The 26,934-nt window shown below is 36.1% G+C and overlaps 2 protein-coding genes across 2 annotated transcripts in view; both read left to right on the plus strand.

Moving 5' to 3' along the window:
* The window catches only part of LOC130590896 (wall-associated receptor kinase 2-like), a 19,518-nt gene extending 8,141 nt beyond the window's left edge, over positions 1-11,377 (plus strand). Inside the window, exon 3 of the mRNA XM_057393628.1 lies at positions 9,923-11,377. Within this exon, the coding sequence (XP_057249611.1) occupies positions 9,923-11,157 (1,235 nt within the window). The 3' untranslated portion in view covers positions 11,158-11,377. The remainder of the gene's footprint in view (positions 1-9,922) is intronic.
* A 5,433-nt stretch (positions 11,378-16,810) lies between these two features.
* Positions 16,811-22,039, plus strand: LOC104888882 (wall-associated receptor kinase 2). The gene is made up of 4 exons (XM_010673992.4): positions 16,811-17,790; positions 18,101-18,295; positions 20,208-20,280; positions 20,458-22,039. Exons 1-4 carry the CDS (start codon positions 16,857-16,859, stop codon positions 21,683-21,685), a joined length of 2,430 nt encoding a protein of 809 aa, XP_010672294.3. The 5' UTR covers positions 16,811-16,856; the 3' UTR covers positions 21,686-22,039.
* The last annotated feature ends 4,895 nt before the right edge of the window (positions 22,040-26,934 follow it).

Raw genomic sequence — 26,934 nt, forward strand, 5'->3', positions numbered from 1 at the left:
CGCTCCACCATACATCACCCTGCCACCGCCCTCGCCGCGGTCACCCGTCCCAACAACCGTTTTCCTAGCCGTAATACCAACCCCGGCCTCCTACCTCCTCCCTCTACTTCTTCTCCCTCCCGCTCTCAACCACGGCCTTTCTTAGGCAAGTGCCAGTGGTGCCGTGAGCAAGGGCACGTAGTCTCTCAGTGTCCTCTCTTTACTGCTCGTTATCCCAATGCTAGCCCACCCCCTCCATCTCTTCCCCCTTCCCGTACCTCCCCCTCTAAGCCTCAAGCCCACGCTGCTAACCTACCCTCCACCTCCTCCTCTCAATGGCTCCTTGACAGTGGTGCTTCCCACCACGTTACCAATGATCTCAATAACCTCTCTCTTCACACTCCATACGATGGCACAGAGGAACTAATTATAGGTGACGGTACGGGCCTTCACATCTCTCACATTGGCGCTCTCACCCTCTCCAATTCTCTTACTCTCACTAATGTTTTATATGTTCCTTCTATGTCTCGTAATGTTGTCTCTGTTTCTCAACTTTGTCATGATAATAATGCCTCTATTGAATTCTCACCTCACTCTTTTATTGTGAAGGATCTCAAAACGGGGGCATCTCTCTTCCAGGGTCAGGGTAATTCGGGCGTGTATGAGTTTTCTTCCCCACCTCCACAAGTTTTCACAAGCACCACTCTTGTCTCTTTGGATTGGCATCACCGTTTCGGGCATCCATCAAATAAAGTTTTTAGGCATCTTATTTCTCGCAATAATCTCAATGTTTCTAGTCTCTCCACCTTAGATTGTAATGCTTGTGCGTGCAATAAAAGTCACAAACTTCCGTTTCATGTCTCTTCTATCTCCTCTACTGCTCCTCTACAATATGTTTATACTGATTTATGGTCCTCCCCCATTATCTCTCATGATGGCTATAAATATTATGTTGTCTTTATTGATCACTTCTCTAAATACACATGGCTCTACCCTCTCAAACTAAAATCTGACACAAAAACGGTATTTATTCGTTTCAAAGCCCTGGTTGAAAAATATTTTCAAACACCTCTCATCTCCCTCTATTCTGCTAACGGTGGTGAATATGATGCCCTAATAGATTATCTCTCTATTGAAGGTATCTCTCGTCTTACAACTCCCCCACATACTCCTCAACATAATGGTTTCTCTGAGCGACGTCACCGTCATATTGTCGAAACAGCTCTAACTCTTCTCACTCACTCTTCCATGCCCCTTACCTACTGGTCAAATGCTTGTGCCACCGCCGTTTATCTTATAAATCGCCTCCCTACTTCTACTCTCAAAAATGCTTCTCCCTACTCTAAACTCTTCGGCACTGAACCCAACTACCTTAAACTCCGTAGCTTTGGGTGTCTTTGTTACCCTTGGCTAAAACCATACACCTCTCATAAACTTCAAGAAAAATCCGTCCCATGCGTGTTCATAGGGTACTCCTCTACCCAGAGCGCCTATTATTGTCTTGATCTCAAATCACATCGCATCTATTGCTCGCGTCATGTTCACTTTGTTGAACAAACCTTCCCCTTCTCCTCTATCACTAACTCTACTGCCTCCCTTCCACAACTCTTAGACGAATGGTGTCCCCTCACCATTCCTACTCTTGCGCCACCACCCCCTATACCTGATCCATCTACCTCCATCTCCCACAACGCACCTACCTCCACAACATCTTCACCGTCCACTCTCCGCTGCTCAACCATCCCCCTATCCACCCCCCTCCTCACCCTCTCCCGTCTCCTCCCCATCCCCTACTCCTTCGTCTACCGCCCAGCCTACACCCTCCTCACCCTCTTCAACTCCCCCTCCCCCACCATATAATACTCGCCTTCGTCATGGGATTCGCAAACCCATCGACAAACTTAACCTCACTGCCCTTACCCAAGAAACCGAACCCCGCACCATCACTCAAGCCCTCAAAAGTACCGTGTGGCGCCATGCCATGGATGAAGAAGTTTCTGCTCTCCTCAAAAACAAAACCTGGGACTTAGTTCCTCCATCTCCCTCACAAAATGTTGTTACGTGCAAGTGGGTGTTTCGCATTAAGAAGGACCCTAATGGCACCATCTCCAAGTATAAGGCACGTTATGTCGCCCGGGGTTTTAACCAACGTGTCGGGGTCGACTACAGCGAAACTTTCAGCCCTGTCGTCAAGCCTTCCACGGTTCGCATGATCCTAACACTTGCGGTCACTCAAGGGTGGTCATTACGTCAACTTGATATTAATAACGCGTTTTTGCAGGGAACTCTCACAGATGAAGTGTATACCATTCAACCTCCTGGTTATGTTGATCCTAAATTTCCGAACTATGTTTGCAAGCTCAATAAAGCCCTCTACGGTCTCAAACAAGCTCCCCGGGCCTGGTACACCGAATTACGGCAACACTTGCTTGACGTTGGTTTTCAGTCGACCATCTCCGATTCTTCTCTATTCACTTACAAGTCCAATGATGTTATTCTCTACTTAATTGTCTATGTTGATGACATTATTGTAACAGGCAACACTCCCTCGGCTCTTGATACCTTTGTTACTCGGCTTGCTTCACGGTTCTCCTTAAAAGATTTAGGTCCCTTATCATATTTTCTTGGTGTTGAAGTGTTATCTCACCCTCAAGGTCTATTTCTTAGCCAAAAGAAATACATTACCGACCTCCTCTGCAAAGCTAACATGGAAGATGCCAACTCTATTGCTACACCCATGGCCACGGATCCGTCTCTCACCCTCCATGGCACCTCTCTCTCGGACCCCACCTCATATCGCCAGCTTGTCGGCAGCCTTCAATACCTGGGTCTTACGCGGCCCGATGTCGCCTTTGCAGTTAACAAGCTCGCCCAATACATGCAACGTCCCACCAATGAACACATGCAAGCTCTCCGTCGGGTCCTTCGCTACCTTCATGGTACTTCCAATATGGGGTTACTTATCTATCGGGATACGTCCTTGACACTTCATGCCTACTCTGACTCGGATTGGGCTCGTGATAAAGATGATTATATATCCACTACGGCCTACATTGTGTATCTTGGTAAAAATGCAATCTCCTGGACCTCCCGAAAGCAACGTACGCGTGCTCGCTCATCCACCGAAGCCGAGTATCGCGCGGTCGCCAACACCACAGCTGAACTCCTTTGGGTGCGCAATCTCCTCGAGGAACTTGGCTGCAAAGCTACACATGCCCCGGTAATCTACTGTGACAATGCTGGGGCGACTTATGTAAGTGCTAACCCAGTGTTTCATTCTAAAATGAAGCACTTGGGCCTTGACTATCACTTTGTGCGTGAAAATGTGCAAGCTGGCCTCCTTCGCGTCTCCTACATCTCCACGCACGATGCTCGCCGATGCTCTTACCAAGCCCCTTTCCCGTGCCACTTACACTTCCTTGGTACGTCGAATTGGCCTCTCTTCATGGCCGCCCAATTCGCGGGGGCGTGATAAGGATTGACTAAGTCTTACTTATCCTATCCTTCCTTAAACTTAGCTAATATAGTTTATTTGTAATTATCTTTTAGCTAACACAAATACTTGTAATTATCTTCTCATGCACTTACGTAAAGTATAGCTGTAAACTTATCTTCTCCTAAGTTATAGCTAGTAGTTGTAACCTCCTTCTATAGCTTGTATATTTATACGCAACTTGTTAATGAGAATTTATCATCTTCAAACCATTCACTTTCTCTATAGTAGTCTGCAAAAGTAAAAATCCACAAACATGCCACAACCTTTGTCAGATTGTTCATCGATACTATGCCTTTAGAGAGCGCGACGAAATCCGCGAACACGAGAAGTTCATTTTCGGTGAAAACTGAAGAAGATAAGAGAAGTTTTGGCACTGAATATCTGGTGATTGACCGAATTTCTTTATGCAAACTTTGTTGAAATGAAGAAGAAGAGGGTGATGCGTGGAGGAGAGAGAAAATATGGCACGTTGATTAAATAAAATATGACAGTTGTGGTTCTTTCTCATTTCTCATCTAAAATGTTTTCTCACCTGATCTTGCCTATATATATATATATATATATATATATATATATATTATATAATAATATATATAATATATTATATATATATGGCTGCAAGTTGCTCACTTGTAAGAATGTAAGCAAGTTCCAAGAGTCGTTCTATCACCTTGTCTCTCCCAAAGTGAATGCCAAGCTCTATATAGTTCTCTCATGCTGAACTGGATGTTTGCCCAAGTGAATAGTTGATTGTCACAGTTAAGTTTCACAGGAGTGAGATCTGTAAGACCTAGTTCCGTAAGCAATCTAACAAGCCATGTGAGCTCTGAGGTTGTTGCAGCCATAACTCTATTTAGCCTCAGAGGAGGACTTAAAAACAATTGTTTGTTTCTTTGATTTCTAAGAGATGGGACTATTATCCAACAACATAATGTACCTAGTGACTGACCTTCTGGTATTGCGACATGCTGCCCAGTCAGACTCAGAATAATCTTGCAAGATTAATTGCTTAGATACTTGAAGTAAGATCCCCTGACCATTTGTCCCATCAATATACCTCAGTAAATGTTGAAGATCGAGCTTGAACATGGTGAGTCGTTGGAGCATGAAGAAATTGACGAAGTGTCTTTACATCAAAAGAGATGTATGATCTTGAGTGTATGAGAAAATTTAATTTTCGCACTAAACACTTATACTGAGAAGGATCGGCATAAGAAGCTCCATCTTCAGCTAACAATTTGAGATTCAAAGGCAGAGGTGTTTTAGCTAACTTAGATACATCTAAGTCACATTCAGCTAACAACTCATTAGTGAATTTCCTTTGACTCAAGATAATCCCATGAGAAAGCCTAGATACCTCAATGCCAAGAAAGCAACTCAAAGGACCTAAATCCTTCATACTAAAAACTGAATGCAAGTGTGCTTTAAGATCATGAATTCGAGGGATATTGGGCCCAATAAATATGATGTCATCCACATAAACTGCAGTTATGGACATCTTTAAACCACTTTTATGAAAAAAAAGAGAACAATCATTGTAGTCTTGCAAACCATTGTCTACAGTAGGGATGAAAATGGATCGGGTTCGAGGCTGGTGGAGCTTCACTAGCATCAATCACCCACATCCACCCGTTCCACCCGCATCCATCCATCACTTGCATTCATGATCCATCCGTCATCCACCGGGTGAACGGGTGAATCGGGTGGTTAGTGGGTGAGGAGATATATACCAACTTCTACAAAAAATTATGCCATAATATACATTTAAAAAAAAAAAATCAACTAAAACATTTAATAAATTAAGTAATAAACATGTGTAATTGATAAAATGGATGATGGGTGGGTGTTAAGCGGGTGATGGATGAAAAAAACCTCACCCGCATCTGACCCGCATCCATCACCCGTTTAACCCGCCACCCGCTTTTCATCCGTTTATTTCGGGTTTTCCCCCACTTAATAAAATTGGGTTAAGTGGATGATGGATGATCCATCATCCATTTCCATCCCTAGTCTACAGGTTTGTTTCAAGCCATACAATAATTTAAGAAGTTTGTAGACCTTCTTATCTTGATTAAGAACTCCTTCACGAATGTTCATATATACTTTTTCATCCAATGTCCTATGGAGGAAGGCATTATTAATGTCAAGCTAATGTATTTCCCATCCAAAACTAGCTGTTAGAGCTAGAACAAACCTAACTGTTGCCATTTGTACAACTGGAGAAAAGGTTTCTGCATAAGCCAACCCATATCTCTAAGTGAATCCTTTAGCTACTAACCTAGCTTTATATCTCTCCAAAGTCCCATCTTTCTTTCACTTAACTTTAAAAACCCATTTGCATTCATTGCCTTTTTACCTTGAAGAAGATCAGTAACAAGCCATCTCTTGCTAGAGTTAAGAGCTTCCATCTCATTAGCCATATCATCTCTCCATTCTTGATGCTGAGAAGCTTCAAGATAGCTAACATGTTCTTTAAGCTTAGAAACTTGAGAAATAAAGGCTTGAGCTGATGTAGGTAAGACATCATAACTAACCAAATTACACTAGTGTGAAGAGATATTATACACATAGTCATTCATCCATGTAGGCTGAGTAATAGTTCTAGTAGATCTTCTTTGTTCAGATGGCCGAAAAGAAAGAGGATTGTTTGTGCAGTGAGCTGAAGTAGGATTAGTAATAGGTGATGAGGAAGAAAAGTATTATTCGCGGTGTCACGAGTGTTTGTGGAGGTAAGAACGGTGCTTGATTGTGAAAGATCAAAAGTAGATGTTAAATAATCGGGGAAGTCAATTGGTGCAGAAAAGTCCAATTGAGTATCAGTGGGCATAAAGATAGGCAAAGAGGACCCTAGAGGTTGTGAAAGGTGAAAAGGTAAATGGTTTCAATGGAAAGTGACATCTTTAGAGGTAAAAAGTTTGTTTGTTTCTAGATTCAATAACTTATATGCAAACTATCCAGTTGGGAAACCTAGCAGTACATAGAGAATTGCTCTAGAGTCAAACTTGGCCATGCATGTGTGCTTTGATAGTAGAAGGAAACCCAAGATAACCAAAAAACTTTAAGTGAGTGAGGCCTGGTTTCTTCTAATGAAGTTTCTCATTAGGTGAAATGTATTGCAAATAGCTTAAAGGTATTCTATTTATGAGGTGTGTAGCAGTAAGTAAGCACTCACCCCAATACTTTGCTGGCACTCTAGATTGAAAATAGAGAGCTCTGGCAGTCTCTAAAGATGTTTATGCTCCTTCTCGACTACTCCATTTTGTTGAGGGGAATTTGTACAACTTCTTTGGTGTAAAATACCATGTTTCTGAAATAGAGAAATAATTCTGCCTTCACATAATTTTTTTGCATTGTCGGTTATGAAGCACTTGACAATAAGGAATTGAGTATGAATGATATTCACCAAAAACTCCAATATGTCAACAACATTAGTTTTATTATGCATAAGAAAAGTCCATGTGTGCTTGGACAAATGATCAAGAACGGTTAAGAAGTAGACACAATTATCATGAGTTTTACCTTGTAGGGGCCTCAAATATCTAGATGAACAAGATCAAAACAATGTGTGCTCATAATTGTACTAGAAGGGAAGGGTTTCCTAGTGTGTTTAGCCTTAGGAAACACTTGACATATACTGTTAATACAACAATTATTAACTAGAAACATAGAATCAATATGATGCAGTTTATTAAATGGTAAATGTCAAAGCCTCAAATGCCAAAGCTTAGCCTCTTCACTTACTGCTGCTACATTAGCTATTGCTGGCGCATGTATTGCTTAATTCCCAACATCATACAGTCCTGCATCTAGCTTACCAAGAACCAAAGAATCATCTGTGAATATCCCTGAATCATACATTTATCATATAAAAATTTGATATCACAATCCATATCAGCACACAATTTATGAGTGGAGATGAGATTAAAATTTAAGCCAGGTACATGTAACACTTTTTAGAACAATACTCCATTTGCAAGCTTAATATAACCAATATGTTTCACTTCCACTCTTTTCCCATCTGCTAGTGTAATTATGTTTGGTTCTTTGTCAAATGGATGCTATGTCTCAAACAAATCAATATTTGAACATGTGTGGTCAGTAGCATCACTATCTACTATCCACTTAGAATTCAAACATGAAATGAGACATGTACCTGCTACATTGGCCATATAAGTGGATGGAGTAATGGTGTGAGAAGGAATTTGATCTTCTTGGTGTTGTTTCACCAATGTCATGAAGTGCTGATACTATGATTTAGTTAGATGAGGTTTAGCTTCATCATCTTCTTCTGAATCAGTAGTATCATCATCACCATATACTACATCAACAAATTTCTTGCCTTTGTTATATTGCCACCAGCATTATTGTGCTTAGGAGGATAGCTGTGAACTCTCCAGCATCTTTCAATAGAATGACATGGCATCTTGCAATGATTACAATAGAATGAGTTAAGTTTCTTCCAATATCCAAGTGTAGGACTAGGATTTGAGTAAGGTTTCCCTCTATTCACAAAGATTAGCTCATTCTTCTTGTCTTCTAGTGCTGTCAATGCCATACTAGGAACAATATTGGCATCAGTAATTTCTCTTTGTTTTTCATCTTGAATTAAAAGATTATAGGTTGTGGATATGGAAGGTAAAGGCATCATCATGAGAATGTTAGTTCTCACTGCAACATGTTTCACTTCAAGCTTCATACGGAATTTGATTAGTCTCTCATCTTGTTGATTCATTTGGAACTTCTTAGTTAACTCACAAGAGCAACCACTACAAGTACATCATGGAATATGATTTTCTCCCAAATCATTTTAATTCTTGTGAAAAATTCAGCAACATGCAGTAGATGAACCTTGTTCAATCTGTTTCAGTGATTTTTGTATTGAATACAATTGTGGTCCTGAGATGATAGAGCATATATCCTCAATATCTTTCCAAATCTGACTTGTTGTGGAGAAGTATAGTATACTTTTAGCAAGTGCATTATCCAAGGATCTCAAGATGTATGAAATTATCATATTGTTACACCTCTCCAAAACTGCGTATAAGGAATCAGTAGGTTCTGGTTTCTTTAAGGTTCCATCAACAAATACTACTTTATTCTTCATAGATACTGCTAGCAGCATGCCTCTCTCCCAATCAGCAAAATCATCTCCATTAAACTTCTCAGAAACTAAAGGAATAGTAGGATTTTCGGATGGATGAATGTAATACACATATGTAGGATCTTGAAGTGGATTCACAGCAGGAGGTTGATTCGGGTTTCAATTTTGACTTTTAGACATTTTGAGAAAAATGTAATCAAATTTTGTTGATGATTTTTATGAATTCAACAACAAACGAATTCAATTGATTTCAGATTTGAGGTAAAGAATTAGCAAACTAAGAATAGTTTGAAGTGAGTTTTAAATGATCAAAATAAGATCAGATTAACAAACAACAATCAAAAAATTCAATTTTGATTCTCAAGAAGAAATTATAATTAGTCAACTGAAAACTCACTTAATTATGATTTGAAACAATCAATCAACCAATATTCATATTGATTTAGAATAAACCTAGAAAAATTTCATTCTGATTGAGCGAAGAATGACGCTGGATTTTGTGCGGAAATTAAGTAAATTGAGGCAGGATTCTTGTGCTATGATACCATGTAATAATTCTCAGCATTTGGAAGTAAGAAATGTAGAAAATGTAGAAAGAGGATAGAGAGATTTCATTTCATATGTAAGTGTTTGAATGAATTTTATAAATAAACTAATCAAGGTATATATATATATATAGACCTTGTTATTACAAGTAATGATGATGTAATTAGTTATTATGCTCAGGCTATGCCCCGGGTAAAAAAAATTTATTTATTAATATAATACTTTATGATAATAACACTAAATACAACTTAGTCTAGTGGTCAAGACTTTAGTATATGTACTTGAGGTCTCAAGATCAAACCTTATACTAAGCAATTTCTAAATTTGTTTATTGTACATGAATTACATGAACTAAAACGTCTTAGAAAGAGCGCCACGTGACACTGTTTCTTAATATATTCTCTCTAACCAACATAGCTAACTTCCTAGAAATCCGGAAGTTGTTAGAACACCCTCTGCTTACTCTTGACACATCAACATAGGTAGGAGCTTAGGTGAGCTACTGGAGCTGAGCATCTTCTGGTGCTTCTGTGCTGCAGCTATATCTCCAATATTTAGCATTAAATTTGTAGGAAAATGATATACATAGCCCTTAGTGTTTAAAATAGAAATAAAAATTTGAATGAAGCACTTATTATCTCAAATGATGTGAAATTTTGTCATGAATTCATAAACTGTTTCCATTTTAGGACATGTATTTAATGCTTATATGTAGCCCTAAGGGCTACATATAACATTACCCAAATTTGTATAGTTTACCTTGCTGTAAAAAAAATAGATGAATCAATTTCACGTTGTAGGTATTGCTGGCGGCCTCATTATTTCCCTCATTTTTGCATTTTGGTATAACTGGCAACATGGAAATAGAAAACTTTTGAAGATAAGGGAGAAGTTTTTCCATCAGAACGGTGGTTATCTTTTACAGCAAAAACTTCAAGGACGAGATATGTCAGTGGGTCATTCGGTTGAAATGTTCACAGTTGAAGAACTTAAGAAGGCCACAAATAACTATGGGGAGAGTAGCATCATTGGTCGAGGAGGTTTCGGCATGGTTTACAAGGGAACACTATCCGAAAACAGAAAAATTCGTAACCAAGTAGTCGCCATAAAAAGATCACTTAAGATAGATTCGAGCCAAGTGGAGCAGTTCATAAATGAAATCATTGCCTTGTCACAGATCAACAACAAAAACGTGGTTAAACTCTTAGGCTGTTGTTTAGAGACAGAGGTACCATCACTTGTATATGAATATATAAGTAACGGTACGCTTTATGACCATTTGCACGATGAAAGAAAGGCGCGTTTTTTTACATGGGATATTCGCTTAAAGATAGCAACCCAAGTTTCCGAGGTCTTGGCATATTTGCACACTACAATTTCTATACCGATAATACACCGGGATATTAAATCCGCGAACATACTCTTAGATGACGAATTCACAGCAAAAGTCGCTGACTTTGGGGCATCTAAACTAGCGCCAGTGGATCAAGAGCAATTGGCAACAATGGTTCAAGGAACATGTGGTTATCTTGATCCTGAGTACATGCAAACTGGGGAACTAACTGAGAAGAGCGATGTTTATAGCTTTGGTGTTGTTCTTGTTGAGCTATTAACCGGAGAGAAGGCAATCTGTTATGCTAAACCCGAGAATGAGAGAAGCCTTGCTGTATATTTTCTTAGGAAGGTAAAAGAAGACCGTTTGTTTGAGATTCTTGATGATAAAATAACGAGTGATGGAGCCATTGAGCAATTTAAAGAAGTTGCGTATCTTGCGAAGAGGTGCCTGAAATTGAAAGGAGAAGATCGCCCCACAATGAAGGAAGTTGCACGAGAACTAGACAGGATAGGTGGAATTGGTTCACATCCATGGTCAAACAATAAGGGTGTATTGCTTGAAGAAGAGAGTGAATATTTGCTTGGTCAAACACATGATGTTATCAAACATGGATATGGCAGCAATGAGGCGATCAACGATTCGTTGAGCAGCAGCCAAAGTACGGTTGTGCAATTGGTGGCTTTGAATAATGGGAGATGATCGTTATCCTTCTGTAATTTTTTTTTTTTTTTTTTTGGGAATATGCTTCTGTGACTTAAAACAATTCTTGCATGCATGATGCATTAATGCCTTTCATATGAGGTTATATATACCTGGAATACTGGATATTTATGTCAATGTTCTAATATTGTAGCAAAATGTGACATTTTGTTGGAATTTTTTCCTTGAATAATGTAAAAATGGGCTTTAATTTCAGAAATATGTCAAAAAAAAAAAATTCCTTGCGGACCGTCCACGTAGGACGGCACGTGAGAAATTCTTTTTTTTTTCTATTTAAGTAAAACCGCTACTACGAATAGCAGTTTACCCTTATAAGCCGCTACTCAAAGTAGCGGTTATTGTAAAAATAAACTGCTATTTTGAAGTTGCGGTTAATATTAATTGACCGCAACTTCAAGTCGCGTTTACTTCAAGAAATTCTTGGATAAATTTGAATGTGGATGAACTTGGTGTTTGGTGATTGATGTGTGCATAAACTTGGTGTTGTTGGATGAAATTTGGTGTTGGAATTGCAGGTTGAAGAGCTTTTTTTTTTTAATGTTTCTGACATTTTGGCCAGTTATGGGGAAGCAACACTGATCGGGGTTTTTTCGTACATAAACCACTATTCGTAATAGCGGTTCACATATGCCAGGGTTTGATATGTGCTTGCAACATTTTGCCCCGGTAAACCGCTAATTGAGATAGCGGTTTATGTGTATAAACCGCTACTTAAAGTAGTGGTTTATTTTAAAATAAACCGCTACTGTGAGTAGCGATTTACGTGGGCAAAAATAAAAAAAAAAACAGTTTCTCGCGTGCCGTCCTACGTGGACAGTACGCAGGGAATTTTTTTTTTTTGGCATATTTATGGAATTAAAACCCACTTTTGCATTATGCAAGGAAAAAATTCCATTTTGTTGGTATATTTGTACGTCTAACCTGCATATATAAATATTTCATCATTTTCCTAATACTTGTAGCAAAATTTGACATATTGCTTGTGCATTTGCATATCTAAGGTTACTTCACTATATAACTAAGATAAGTGTGGGTCATCAAAGAATAAAACACCAACCTTGATTTCTCCACTCGTCCCAAAATTATTGAAACAGTTTTACTTTTGTATTCTTAATATTTTCGTTTTGCTTTTACGTTTGCATTCTTTTTTTTTTACAGGAACTTTTGCATTGTTAATATGCGCCACTTTAACCATATTTTAGTTACGTACTAATATATAACAATGAAAGTTAGTATCCGAAGTATTCGTGGATTTGTTTCAAAGTATATTTAGGCTATATTCAGTTTACTTTATTTTTGCTTATTTCAGATCAGATTAGATCAAATCAGAAAAAATAAGTTATGATCAGATCAGATCATGCTTATATTTAAAAACTCATTATTATTATTATTATTATTATTATTATTATTATTATTATTAAATATCTTTCATTACATATTAGTAAAAATTATAATAATTGAATATTAATAAAGTACTCATTGACAAGAATCAAACAAGAGCCCACATGAATATATTTTTTCTTATATATTGAGAAAAATCTAAAAGATAAGATCTTGTAATTAGATCAGATCAGAAAAAATAAGTTCAGATTAGATCAGATCATATAAATTCAGATCAAAAAATTTCAGGTGAACTAAACAAAGCCTTAATATCAAATTTTTATCACTCTTACTAGTAGATTATTAAATGTATTCTGATAGTCAAAATTGTGCATAATTAAATTTACATGAAAGTCAAAAGCCTACAAGTATATTTGAAACCTAGCCAACTTTTTTTTGTAATTGTTGCTAAATTGTGAACAAGTGACACCCTATTGCTTTAAGATTAGAGTGATTTAAGGATGTACCCTTATCTTGAAGCTAAGATTTTTGATCTTTGAATAAGGACTCCTCAGAAATATAATACTAAATCTTATAAAATTAGATACTCTGCGGGTGCGACGAGCTCTGCGGGTCGCGACAGGCATCCGTCGCGAGTCGCGAGCAGCCTTCTGCCGTGGCCTGCGAGCTTCGTTCGCTCGCCCACGAAGGCTTCTCCGTGGCTTTCTCCAGCCACTCACGCCCACTCCAACCTCAAATCACAACACACACACACACACCAAACACCCTCACAACACCCATACTTCACCAATACAACAATGACAACCAAGAATTCCAAGACACAATCCAAGTAATTCAACCCAAAGAACACAACCACAATCACTTAAGAGAAAACAACAATTTGACAGATGCTAACAATAAGATTATAGTAGAAAATCCAAACACGAAAACAACACCAACAACTATAAAATCCACATAAAACTTTAACCATACAATCCTCTAAGTTTCACCTAACATGATACTACGTTCTCTAACGTTTCTCTAACAACCTAAGTTCAATATCTATACTCTACCAAACTAGAATAACGCTAGTTACCTTTTTCTTGGGAAGATACGGGGTAGAAAGCTTCGAAGTACTCTAAACGTCTTGTGGAATATCACCACCTTCCTCTCCTAAGAACACAAAAACAACGATCTCAACGCTTGCTTGAAAACCGGTGCGAAAAAAGCTTGAAACCAAGAAATGTGGACTGATTTTTTTGTGTGAGAAAAATTATGGAAGAAGCACAAACTTTTCCTCTCCCTTTTTTCCTTTGATAGGCGTGTGAAATGAGGATGACAAAGGCCAAGAGTTGCTGATTTTAGTTTCAGAAAAATGAAGGTGAAGAGTTAGGATTAATAAGTGGTGTATTAAGGAGGAAAATGAAGTGATAAACCTTTGGTTATCACAACGTTACAAGAGTTTGAAGTAAGCTGTCCAAAACTCTTCGCATACCACAAATAAAATTCAGAATTTTCGGACCGCCTAATACTAATAATACAATGTACAAAAGCGCTAGTACAATATACGTTTCAGACACCTACTAAAACGTTCAAAAATAAAATGTATAGGTATATATATATATATTTTTTCAAAATTAAAATTTATAAACACTAACGTAATACAAATACGCACGCAATACTCTACCACATTTTACACTCGGCACACACACGAGTACTACATTGTCCGTTTCGTATGAACAATGCAGACAACTACATTATACGACTAACAACAATGCCACACAAATCAAACACACATTATAACCATTGAACAATGTCGACAAAAATAATATAGATGTAGAATATATATATGCATACTTTCCGAAAATAATTTAGTAAAAATATAATTTAACACTCAAGTAATAATAATTAACACGCGAAAGTTTCAGAGAAATTTCGGGGTGTTACAATGTATATGTATATGTATATGTATATGTATATGTATATGTATATGTATATGTATATGTATATGTATATGTATATGTATATGTATATGTATATGTATATGTAATGTATATGTATATGTATATGTATATGTATATGTATATGCATATGCATATGCATATGCATATGTATATGTATATGTATATGTATATGTATATGTATATGTTATTATGTATATGTATATGTATATGTTATTATGTATATGTTGTTAGAACATTTATAGGTAAATTTCTTCGTTGTTAATATGTGATGTTTGCTTTTTGACGTTGTGGCGTAATGAAACGTAGTTAGTTAGAAGGAAATCACGAAAAGGCGTTGTAGAGCGCTCGCTCCCAATAGAGCGTCCGCACAAATTCGGCAGGGATTTAGAATTGCGAACGAATTCCATCCCGCAGGTTGAGGAGCGCTCGCTCCTCCTTAGAGCGCCCGCTCCATTGAGGAGTGCTCACTAGCTCCAAAGAGGAGCGCTAGCTCCAGTTCGTCAGTTTTCTGATGAACTGATTCGTTTTGCGAATTGGTGTTTGTCTTTTCGTTTGAATGGTTGCGTGCTTTCAGGCTTTTCTTCTGTAAATTTTCTAAAGTATATATACGAAGATGTCACATATTCGAATAGATTAGATTCATTCACAAACTTGCGTACGGAGATTCATTTCTAGATTTCTCTCCTTGTTAAAAGTAAAACACATCCTTCAAACACATTGTAGTGAATGTTGTTTGTCATCAACCAAACTTCATTGAATCTTCTTCGTATCTCACAGGAGTTTACCATGAACCTTGTTGATCATAGTCGGTCGGTAAAATTCTTGTAGGAAAGCGTATAGTTACGTGCTTGAAAGTACCATCCAGTTTCCCACAAGATACTTATACTACTTAATATGTATATGTATATGTATATGTATATGTATATGTATATGTATATGTATATGTATATGTATATGTATATATATATGTATATGTATATGTATATGTATATGTATATGTATATGTATATGTATATGTATATGTATATGTATATGTATATGTATATGTATATGTATATGTATATGTATATGTATATGTATATGTATATGTATATGTATAATATTATGTCTGTAAGTCTAAGATCTTTATAACTTAGATGAACGGACCTGGTCATTACTTATTTATGTGTCTATCAATATGAATCTACCAACCAGGTCACCTAGAACTAATTGTGCCATAAATTATACTATCCAAAATTGCACGTCACTATAAAATATTCAAGTGTAAAATAATTTGAATGGTGGGAGCAGTATTAGTCAAATTTGTTTTTTGTTTTTTAAAAAAGAACAGAAAAACAAATAGGAAAGTGCATGGAGATGACATTCTAGTTGATGACTATTTTTTCTCTTTACTTGCAACAGTTTGAGTTCACACTTGACAATGCATAATTTCAACAATTAGTATCTTTAATTATCGATAAATATATATTGCGACAAATCTAACAAAATCTCCAATAAATACGTTATTCCTTAACTATAAATTAAAAAAAGCTAAATTACGTATAATTTGTAAATAATACAAAGTCAAACTTTTACAATCAAAAAGAAAATGGAGGAATTATTTAATAATTTCATCATCCACACCTACCAGAATGAGGCTACCAATTCATACTTTGAGCGGCCATAAATAAAATAGTAACTATGACGATTTGACAAAATGTAACTTGAAATTGCATGACGTAGGAAGGTTAGCGGACAAGATCGACGAAGAAGTTCGTCGAAAAGCCTTCCATGATTTCTACTAGTCAGGCTCGGAGTCAGAATGCTTCATAAAATACCTTTTTGTAAAGAAAAACGAGTCAACGAGTCAAACACAGTGCTATGTTGTGATCAACCGACTTTTTAATCCATCTGAATTTGTTTAGGGCCCAAAATCAGCATTTTAATTATTTACGAATTTTGTTATTTCCTAATTTTCGTATTAGGGTTTTTTTTTTACTATTTAAACATTATTAGCCGTCATTAGAAGGCAGTTTAATCTTTTTAATAATATTCCAGAGTTTTAACTCTCTTCTGGTGGATTCCAGAGTTTTAACAGATTTATCGCTTGTAAATCTGTTTTTTCGTGTTAAGGATTAGCGCTTGCTTTTCTTTTGATTATTCCGACTGCATCATTGCAACTAGCTACAATATGGACAAAACAAAACTTAGAACTTTCTTCCATCGATAGTGAAAGAATTTTGCATTGAAAATTTGCAAATGGTTTGCAACCAAGTGAGAAAATAAATTTGGCTAAACGATATACGACCTTGACTTAGTTAACGCATAAATGCAGTCGATGGTGTACAGGTACCAAAGATTTCTTCGTCATCTTATTTAATCTTCTCTCGCCATTCTCAATATAACACCATTAAAATGGTGAAAGCAGGATTTTATTGGGTTTTCCCATCTATTGTAGCCACAATAACAATAGCCATAGTACTATCACAACTCCAAGTTACCTATTCCCAATCGACCTTCCACATAGCCCGTCCTAATTGTACTGAAAAATGTGGCGATGTCGAAATTCCCTACCCTTTCGGTATAGGGGATAACTGTCATTATGATCATCCTGATGACGGTTTCTTCTACAACATCACCTGCAACGAAAATAGAGTCCCTGCGGTTCCAACTTATGGTAATAATATTGAGATCGAGAAAATCACTCTCGATGGTGAATTCCGTGTACGTAACTACATTTCATATATTTGTTATGATAGTGAAGGTGTTGAGACCCAAAATTTCACATCGTGGATTAGGATAACAAGATTTGCACTGTCAACGACCGAAAACATTGCTGGTGCAATTGGGTGCGATACCATTGGATACTTCACTGGTACAAGGATGAACAGCAGCAGCGAGTTTGGAACCGGGTGTGTTACTGCGTGCAGCAACCAAAATGATGTGGGGAATACATGCTCCGGAATCGGCTGTTGCCTTGCCACTATTCCAGATGCGGTAACCAACATCAGATTGATTACCGGCAGTGTTTATAATCATACCGCGGTGCATAGTTTCAACCCGTGCAGTGTCGCATTTGTGGTCGCACGGGATTCCGCATTTGAGGATGGAAACCATTTCTCTATTAACTCCCTCTTGACTCAAGACGTTGAATCTTTACGTACTACAAGGACATCAATCGTGTATGATTGGTCCATCGGGACAAAAGATTGTGATGAAGCGCGAGCAACTGAGGAGTATATATGTAACGGAAATAGTATGTGTATTGATAATATTCAAGGCCAGTGGGGTTATCGATGCCAGTGTAATCCTGGGTTCCAGGGTAATCCATACCTTCATGATTGTCGAGGTAATTCCACTTTCCTTTTGAGAAGTTAATCAAAAAGGCTTTTAAGTACATGTTCATTGTACGTTATTCAAATGTACTTTTATTAGTTGAGACTGATGATGGATTATAACTTATTTTTACTTATTAGAATTCTGCCTATCAATTTTTTGAGGAATGCGTTATTTTCTTAAACTAATTGACAATAAATTGAGTTTCTTCTCAAAATTATAAATTCGTGCTATTCCTTTATATCTTGTTTGTTTTTTCTATGTTAGAGTAAGACCGCCCACATGAGTTTGTCAAGTTAGCTTAATATTCATGTTTTATCCAGATATTAATGAATGCGTTAATGGGCAAAATTCATGTGAAAAGCAAGAGTATTGCGTCAACGGGCCAGGAAATTATAGTTGCAATTGCCCAGCAGGCTACGAAGGCAGGGCTACAAAAGCTAGTCCATGTACACCCATTGTTGCTAGTGATACTGCAAGCCGAAAGAAATTATTATTGTCAATTAAGATCATCGTTGGTAAGTACCAAGTATATTCTTCCATTTCTTTTCTTTTTTTTCTTTGCTCCAAAGGTGCTTTTCTTGGGGATGTTTTAAATTAATTACTATATATAGAAAGCCTAAGATACAAAGCCAAATTATTATAGAATCATTCTAAAATGAATTACTTCCTCCGATTTTCTAATACTTGCAACCATTTGACTTTGACACTATTTTTTACTAACTTTGACATAAGTTTTTTAAGATATATAAAATAAAAATATTATTAAGTAAGATGTTGTTAGATTAGTTTTGTTCTAAATATAAATTTTATAATTTTTCTAATTTACAATTAGATATACAAAATGGTCAAAGACGTGCCATGACAAGCGTGAAAGTCATTTAGATGCAAGTATTGTGAAAAGGAGGAAATATATAAGAGTGACAAAAGTGAACGTGGTTCTAAATAAGCCTAAATATAACTTATTCTTAATGATCGGCTTGATTTTTGAAAAGAAAATATTCACAATATAGTACATGTACTATTGGCGTACTCTTTGCATTTTACAAAATACATTTTCAATTATCAAGTATCAAAACTTAGACCTCTATATTCTTATTAGATGTTTTAACCAATAAACTAATTCATGCATGAAATGATAATTTTTAATATAAGTATGTGTTTTTTACCTGGATTTTCCAAAATTTATCAAAGCTTATTTGTACTTATCTAGCCTTATTATGCCATAAACGTTTTTTTTTTAAAGGTCAAGCCAACACACATTAATTCAATACCATATATATACACGGTAAACTACAAAGGAAATAGAAGATTACATAAACAAACTATTTCTAATGTTATCATTGCCTTTATAGAATTGAGGGTTGTCTATGGGGAAGTGCAAACAGTATAGGCTCCTCATTTAAGAGATTCTGAAGTATTAAAATTTAGGATTTTTTGTTCAAAACTACCTGAACTTTTTACGTTCTTAGAAACTCCCACCTTAATGAATTTTTTTTTATAAATTTCCACCTACCATTTCCAATTTTATTAAAAACTCCCACCACTTAACGATTTTTGTTAAATTTCGTTAACAAAACCGTTAAGTAGACCTCACATATGCATTTTATTATTAATTTACGCTGAAATCGAAGTCAATTTCATCAATTTAAGGGCAAAATCTCAACAATTTTGGAGCAAGTTTGGAACGAATTATAACTATTGGAAAGAATTGTAACTATTTCAAGTTCAATTTTGTTAACGAAATGTATATGAGGGACCCACTAAACGGTTTTGTTAACGAAATTTAACAAAAATCGTTAAGTGGTGGTTGTTTTCAATAAAACTGAAAATGGTAGGTGGAAATTTATTAAAAAAATTCATTAAGGTGGAAGTTTCTAAAAACATGAAAAGTCTAGGTGGTAAGATGCAATTTATCCTAAAATTTATTGTTTGTTTTAGTTACATTATCCTTATACTCATCTTTTAGATACAGTTTATTATAAAATTTATTGTTATATGATACTCCCTCCGTTTCAAAATATAAGTCGTTGAAGGTTTTTTGTACGTAGATTAAAAATTTAGTTATTTTTAGTTAGATTTGCATGGGTAATAAGAATTGATATTCAATATTGTATTGATAATACAAAATAACCTATAAGCTTATCTTGATAATATAAAGTTGTATTTAATCTTACATTGGTATTGTAAAATATCTCATATTTTGAAACAAATTCTTTTACTTAAAATGCCTTATAATTTGAAATAGAGGGAGTAATAAATATTTATATTTATAATTATGAATAATACGGTTAAATTTACAGATTAATATCAATAATTAGCATAGGTCTCCATACCTAATTAAGTTTCGATTATATAACCAAATCATGTCTTTTTCATCTCTTCTACCATTCTAAATTCTTGACATGACTAACATATTGTGTATCTTAGGAGTTCAAAAACTACTTTGCTACCACTCCATCAAATGGATGGTTAGAGTATCCATGAATGTTAAAATATCTTGGTAACCTTCTATGTGGGTTTGCTTTCTAAAAAAAATTAATATAAATAGAACTCCCATCATGACAATTAACCATTGACCATAAGCTAGAATTATAACGTTATACTTCAAAAAAGAAAATTCATTTCATGCAACGCGTTTCAAATTTACCACCTCGCCTTGAATATTGTCATGATTTAGGTGTTGGAAGCGGCATCATCTGCTGTTTGGCTTTTGTTTACAATGGCAATATGGGAATAAGAAGCTCCAGAAAATGAGGGAAACTTTCTTTCTACAGAATGGAGGTCATATTTTACGGCAAAAACTTTTAGGACGAGATGTATCAGTTGGCAATATGGTTAAAATGTTTACTGTTGAAGAGCTTAAGAAAGCCACTGATAACTATAGTGAGACTAGCATCATTGGTCGAGGAGGCTTTGGTATGGTTTACAAAGGAATTTTGTCGAACAAAGAGGTGTCGCCAAAAAACCAAGTAGTCGCGATCAAAAGGTCCATCAAGGTAGACTCTTCGCAAGCTGAGCAATTTATTAATGAAGTTGTTGCCTTGTCACAGATCAACAACAAGAATGTGGTAAAGCTCTTAGGTTGCTGCTTAGAGACCGAGGTACCATTGCTTGTATATGAATACATAAGCAATGGTACATTGCATGACCATTTGCATGATGAAGGGAAAATGTGTTCTCTTACATGGAAGATTCGCCTGAAGATAGCAGCGGAAGTCGCTGAGGTTTTAGCATATTTGCATAATACAATTTCCATACCTATAATTCATAGAGACATAAAGTCCGCAAACATACTCTTAGATGACAACTTCACTGCAAAAGTTGCTGATTTTGGTGCTTCTAAGCTAACACCTACAGATAACGAGCAATTAGCAACGATGGTTCAAGGAACATGCGGATATCTTGATCCCGAGTATATGCAAACTGGGGAATTAACTGATAAGAGCGATGTTTATAGTTTTGGTGTTGTTCTGGTTGAGCTACTGACTCGAGAGAAAGCGATTAGTTACGCTAAGCCTGAGAATGAGAGATGCCTCGCTGTGTTTTTCCTTCGAAAGTTAAAGGAAGACCGGTTGATTGAAATCCTTGATGACAGAATTATGAATGGAGGTGATGGAGCAACTCAACAACTGAAGGATGTTGCTAATCTTGCTAGAAAGTGCCTCAAACTCAAAGGAGATGATCGCCCTGCGATGAAGGAAGTGGCAAGAGAGCTAGAAGTAATTAAAGATATGGGTTCACATCCATGGTCGAACAGTGGTGTACAGCTTCAAGAAGAGAATGAACATTTGCTTGGAGAGACAAATAATATAAATACTGCGTATGGCTATAACGAGGCCATGAACGATTCATTAAGCAGCCAAAGTAGAATCGTCCAATTGGTGCCTTTAAATGGTGGGAGATGAAGACTTCATATTTGTAATACGGGCTCTTGTATTTAAAGTCACATTAGTTAGCTTTTTGTATCCAGAAATTCTTATGTATTTAGACTGCTTAGCCCACTTATACAAAACCTATTGAGTATTCATACGTGTAAGTTAATGTACAACTCAGCTCTAGAATCTATTAGTGAATACTGTTATGTAGTCATTCTAGTTGGTTAGAAGAGTTCGTTTCTTGCTTGTATAATATGAAAACTTAGTTAGATTGAAAGCTGTATATAAATAAATCTTTCAACATTGTAAGATATTAGCATCAGTGGAAGAATGTTCTTTTGCTACTTATAAGATGCTCCAGTTTTATTATAAAAAGGCAACATTTTGATATGGTTTTAATAAAAGAATTTGGGAAATGCTCAGATTATTTAGCAAACTGGAGCTTTTGATATCAAGTGCTCCGCGTGTTAACCTAAACTGAGCATTTATGACTCCCTAATTTGACTTATTGGGTTCACTTCGTCCCTCGCTCCACCAAGCATCAATAGAAAAACCCATGAACGCCTTTTACTCTTCCTCTCTCCTCTCCTTCTCATTTGGGTTCACTTGTTCTCAGTGGCGGACCCAGAAATTCAGATTTGGGGATACGGACGTACAATGAAGACAAACGTCGGAGAAAAAAATTCCGCAAAAATAATTTAATACATAAATCTTACACCCGAAATATCTTAAATATGCATTATCTTCCAATTTCATTCATTAATCATGATAAATGAAAAAGGTTCTTTCATCCTCTCTCTTTCTTTTTCTCTACCCCATCATGTTTTATTCTCTTCAATTAGTTCCCATTACAAATATTAATTATTATATTATAAAATAAAATTACACTTATTTTTATGGGATCCAATTACAGTGATTAATTGTAATTAACTCTTTGAATTGTAACTTAGTAATGAGAAGCTTTTATCGATTAATTGTAATTAACTCTTTAAATTGTAACTTAGTAATGAGAAACTTTTATTACATAATAATTATAAATGATAATTTATTACCCTTAACTAATTAAGATAATTGAAATTCATTATAATGAAGTTTTTTCTCAACAAATTAGAATAAAAAATAATTAAAATCAAAATTATTTAAAGAAGTGAATGAATTAGGAAGAGAAGAGAAAACTAAAAATGTTAATAAAGTATAGCAAAATGGGTGTCTACTTATAGTGAATGAAAAAATATGAATTTTGGTATTTTTTATTATTTTTTTTGAATTACATTTTGTGAAATATTAACGTTACTATCAATCTATCATCTTTTATATTATACCCTTCAAAGAAAAACTTTTATATTTATATTAGGCCAATAGATAGGCGACAAGTGTCAAGTCTCAAGTGTAATAAATGTTGTCAGACTAGCAAAGTAGCAATGTAATAACTTGTTTCTCCTTGTTTCCCCGCGTACGCATGTAGTACAGCAGTACTATGTAGACTGTAGTTCGTATTTTTTATTTTTTAAAAAAGCTAATTAGGGGTGTTCAATGTCTTTTTTTTTTTTGAGTTGGGGATACAGTTGTACCCCCATGTCCTAAGCTGCGTCCGCCACTGCAGTTGTTCTCTCATTCCCTCGCTCTCCCTTTGCTTCTCAGTAGTCGTATATGCACGTGATTAGGGGTGTTCAATGTCGGATATCGGATTCGAAAATTCGGATATCCGAAAATTTCGGATCAGAGGAATTGAGATACGAATCCGATCCGAAATTTTCGGATCGGATCACCGGGTTCTCAGATCGGATGCCGGATTTTCAGATCAGGTTCGTTGACATTTTTGAAAAATCCTGATCCGTATCCGATCCGAAATATCCAAAATCTTAAAATAGGATCGAATATCCGAAATTTCAGGTCGCATCGACGGGTTTTCGGATCGGATATTTCCGATCGGGTATTTTTGCACACTCCTACACGTGATGCATGCGTCAACAACCTTATGTAGCTATATTTACGAATGGACATATTTTTTTTAATCTCAAATTATTTTAATAGTAATGAATTATTGAGGTTTTTTTGTGGATTTTATTATCTTTTTAAATTGAAGGTGACTGATTTTTAACTGTTCAATACCGCCACGAAAAAATTTGGTCGATGATCTAATCATTTCTTGTCAGGGGCTTTAGTATAGATCTTTAACAATTGTAAATGTTAATAAACCATATTGTTTGAACTTTGTACATACAAAGTATTATGTTGTTAGATAGGATATATCGCTAATCTTTTTTAATTGAAAACTATAATTAATTTCTTTAATTGATTGTATCAATCTATTTTTTCAAGTTATTAATAGTGATTTCATATTCTATTTTTGACTTATTCCATATGACAAGTTTCATATGGGTACATATTGTCATTTTTTTATTTTTTATAAAAAGAAAACGTTGTTTTAAATTATGAGAGGGTATCTAGTCATTTTTAAGGAGGATGTCATACCTCGTCCCTTGGCTTATATAATAGAGATTAGGGTTTTATTCTTCTTCTCCACACACACTCGCTTTCTCTCCTCTTCTTCCCCATGCGGTTCTTCGATCGCACAAAAATGGTGATTTTCTCTATCCTCTATCTATCTCTCTCCTAACATCGATGTTATTGGTTTCTATCTCTCCTAATTTGAGATACTAAAATTCAGATTTTTTGAGAAATGGTTCCATATCTTTATCTCTACTCCTTCAACTTCGTCTCCTTCACTATTATTATTTAATCATCATCATAATTGCTCCAATTTCCCTATATCCTAGGGTTTTTGGGTGAAGTTTTTAGGGTTCATCTTGCTATATGGGTTTGTTTCTTCTCAATTTGAAGAACCATAGGTATATTCAACGTATATTATGTATGTGTTCAAAATTGTGTATTGTATATTTCGCAAAATTGTTTTAGATCCTGTTCCGATATTGTAACGGTGGCGGACCTCAGAGATGTTCGTCAGTAATTGTAGGGTCGTTCGTGAGTGGAAGGCTGTAAGGAAACAAATGTAAACGACCCTTGGAAGGGATTTAAGGAAACTCCCTCTGACGCTCAAATCAATATGTGTTTGTTAAGGATTTAAAGAGAGAGAGAGATAGAGGGAGATATATATATATATATATATAGAGAGAAAGTAGTGTTTAGAATGTACCTATAGAATAGTATCATTTGGCTATTTATAGGAGTACTGTTTATGCATAATCCATTGACACATGTACGACTGACATGAGTCAGATTGGAGGAAAAATTCCTCTATTTTTGTCCTTTTCGCTGGCTGAGAGTGCCATCTCAAACAACCGTTAGGAATGGTTTGGCTCACTTGGATGAGGTCGCATCCTAGAAGATTTATGTCGGACATGTAACGTGTGTCCGACAGCGGACTTGGATGCTACCTATACAACTAGCCCCCCTCCCCCAACATCTTTGGGGGTCATGACCGTCATTCATGTTATATAGAGGAAGCGAGCGAAATTTGCATGTTGGCTAATTTTGTGATGCTGCCACGTGTTGGTTTGGGGGGAGTCACATATTGCAAAAAAGTGTAATAATTACACACCCGGAAATCCCGCTCGTTTTTTCTTTTTGCATTATGGTGAGCTCGATGAGCGACACTTGACACGCATCTGAGAAGCAGTTGAAACTTTGCTTTAATCTTGGCCGTCCATCCTCTTACCTATAAAGCGAAACCCCTTTTCTTCCCTTTTTCTATTCTTCTTCTTTCTTCAGTTTTTTGCTGGTCTTTCAAATATTCCAAAGATTTGAAGCTTTACTTTTCTCCCCAAGATCTTTACTTTTTTTTTTCACCGGACTTCTTCAAAAGTATTATAGGTTACCTTTTGTTTGCTGCATTCGAAGAATTTCACACTAGTTGAATAATTGCTTATTGCTGCGGTAATATTGTTGCGGTTTTACCCATACGCAGCAATATATCATGTAAAATCAAAAGGAAAAATATTAAATAACCATATTGCTGCGGTTTCGAACGAAAACCGCAGCAATATGGTCTCAGCGGAAATTTTCGGAATTTTTTTGACTATTTGACCAAATATATTACTGCGGTTTCTAACCAAAACCGCAGCAATATAATAAATTAATATTAAAAAAAATATTTTTTAAACATAGTGCTGCGCTTCCTAGAAGAAACTGCAGCAATAGAGTTATTAGGGTTTTTTTAATATGTTTTAAAAATAGGGTTTTTTTTAATAAATTGAACATGAAGGGGGCGCCGTTTCTGAAATGTTTCTCTCTCACTCCTTCCTACCTTCCTCATTCAGTTTCTCCCTCATTCTCCCTCGTTCAGTTTCGTCCTTCAGTTTCCTCCCTCATTCTCCCTCATTCATTAGTCTCCTCCCTCATTCATCACGTTCTCGACGAAGTTTTCCCTCCTCCTCGAGATATCACGCACATCACCACTCTTCCCTAGAAATTTGGTCTTTGTTTCATCTGCGGTCTTCGTCGATTCACCAGGCGAACACGAAGACTCGATCCTTCGAAGATCGCACTCATCGGCCGCATCGAGATTTCCCTCGCCATTTCATCCGTGTTCTTTGTCGGTTCACCAGGCACACCCTTCAAAGCCCGCGCTCGTAGGCGAAGACGAAGATGCAACCCTTCGAAGTCTGCAATCGTCGGTTCACCAGGCGAAGACGAAGACGCAACCCTTCGAAGCCCGTGCTCGTCGGTTCACCAGGCGAAGACGATTCGCTCGAAGTGTTCGTCCATCCGTCTTCCTCAAAAATCCAGATCTTGTTTTCATTTTTTTTTCTTCATTTTTATTTTTTAAGATTCATATGATGTTAATGTTTAGATTCTGATTTTTATTATTCTTTTAATTTTTTTTTTCGGATTTCTTTTCTTATACATGTTAGATTTTATGTATCTTTTATAGTTTTGAATTTTGTGTATATTTTCTGTTTGTTTTTGAATTTTGTATAAGTATTTTTTGTCATTATTCAGAATCATTAGTGTGTTATTTTGTTCCTATATTGTTTTCTTTAAAATTTGATTTTTTTTTAACTTTACCACTACCCTATTGCTGCGGGTCTTACTAATAACCGCAGCAATAGACTTAATTTTTTAGTATTTAAAAACATACATATTGCTGCGGTTTTCGCTAGAAACCGCAGCAATATGTTAAAATATTGATGCAGTTAAAAACCGCAGCAATATAATTATTACCTATTGCTGCCCCTTTAATTGTTGCGCGCCAGAATCGCAGTAATAGGCCACTTTTTGACCACAGCAATAAGCATTTATTCTACTAGTGTCACCAA

This window comes from Beta vulgaris, chromosome 3 (genome assembly GCF_026745355.1).
Source record: "Beta vulgaris subsp. vulgaris cultivar EL10 chromosome 3, EL10.2, whole genome shotgun sequence".
Taxonomy (NCBI): domain Eukaryota; kingdom Viridiplantae; phylum Streptophyta; class Magnoliopsida; order Caryophyllales; family Amaranthaceae; genus Beta; species Beta vulgaris.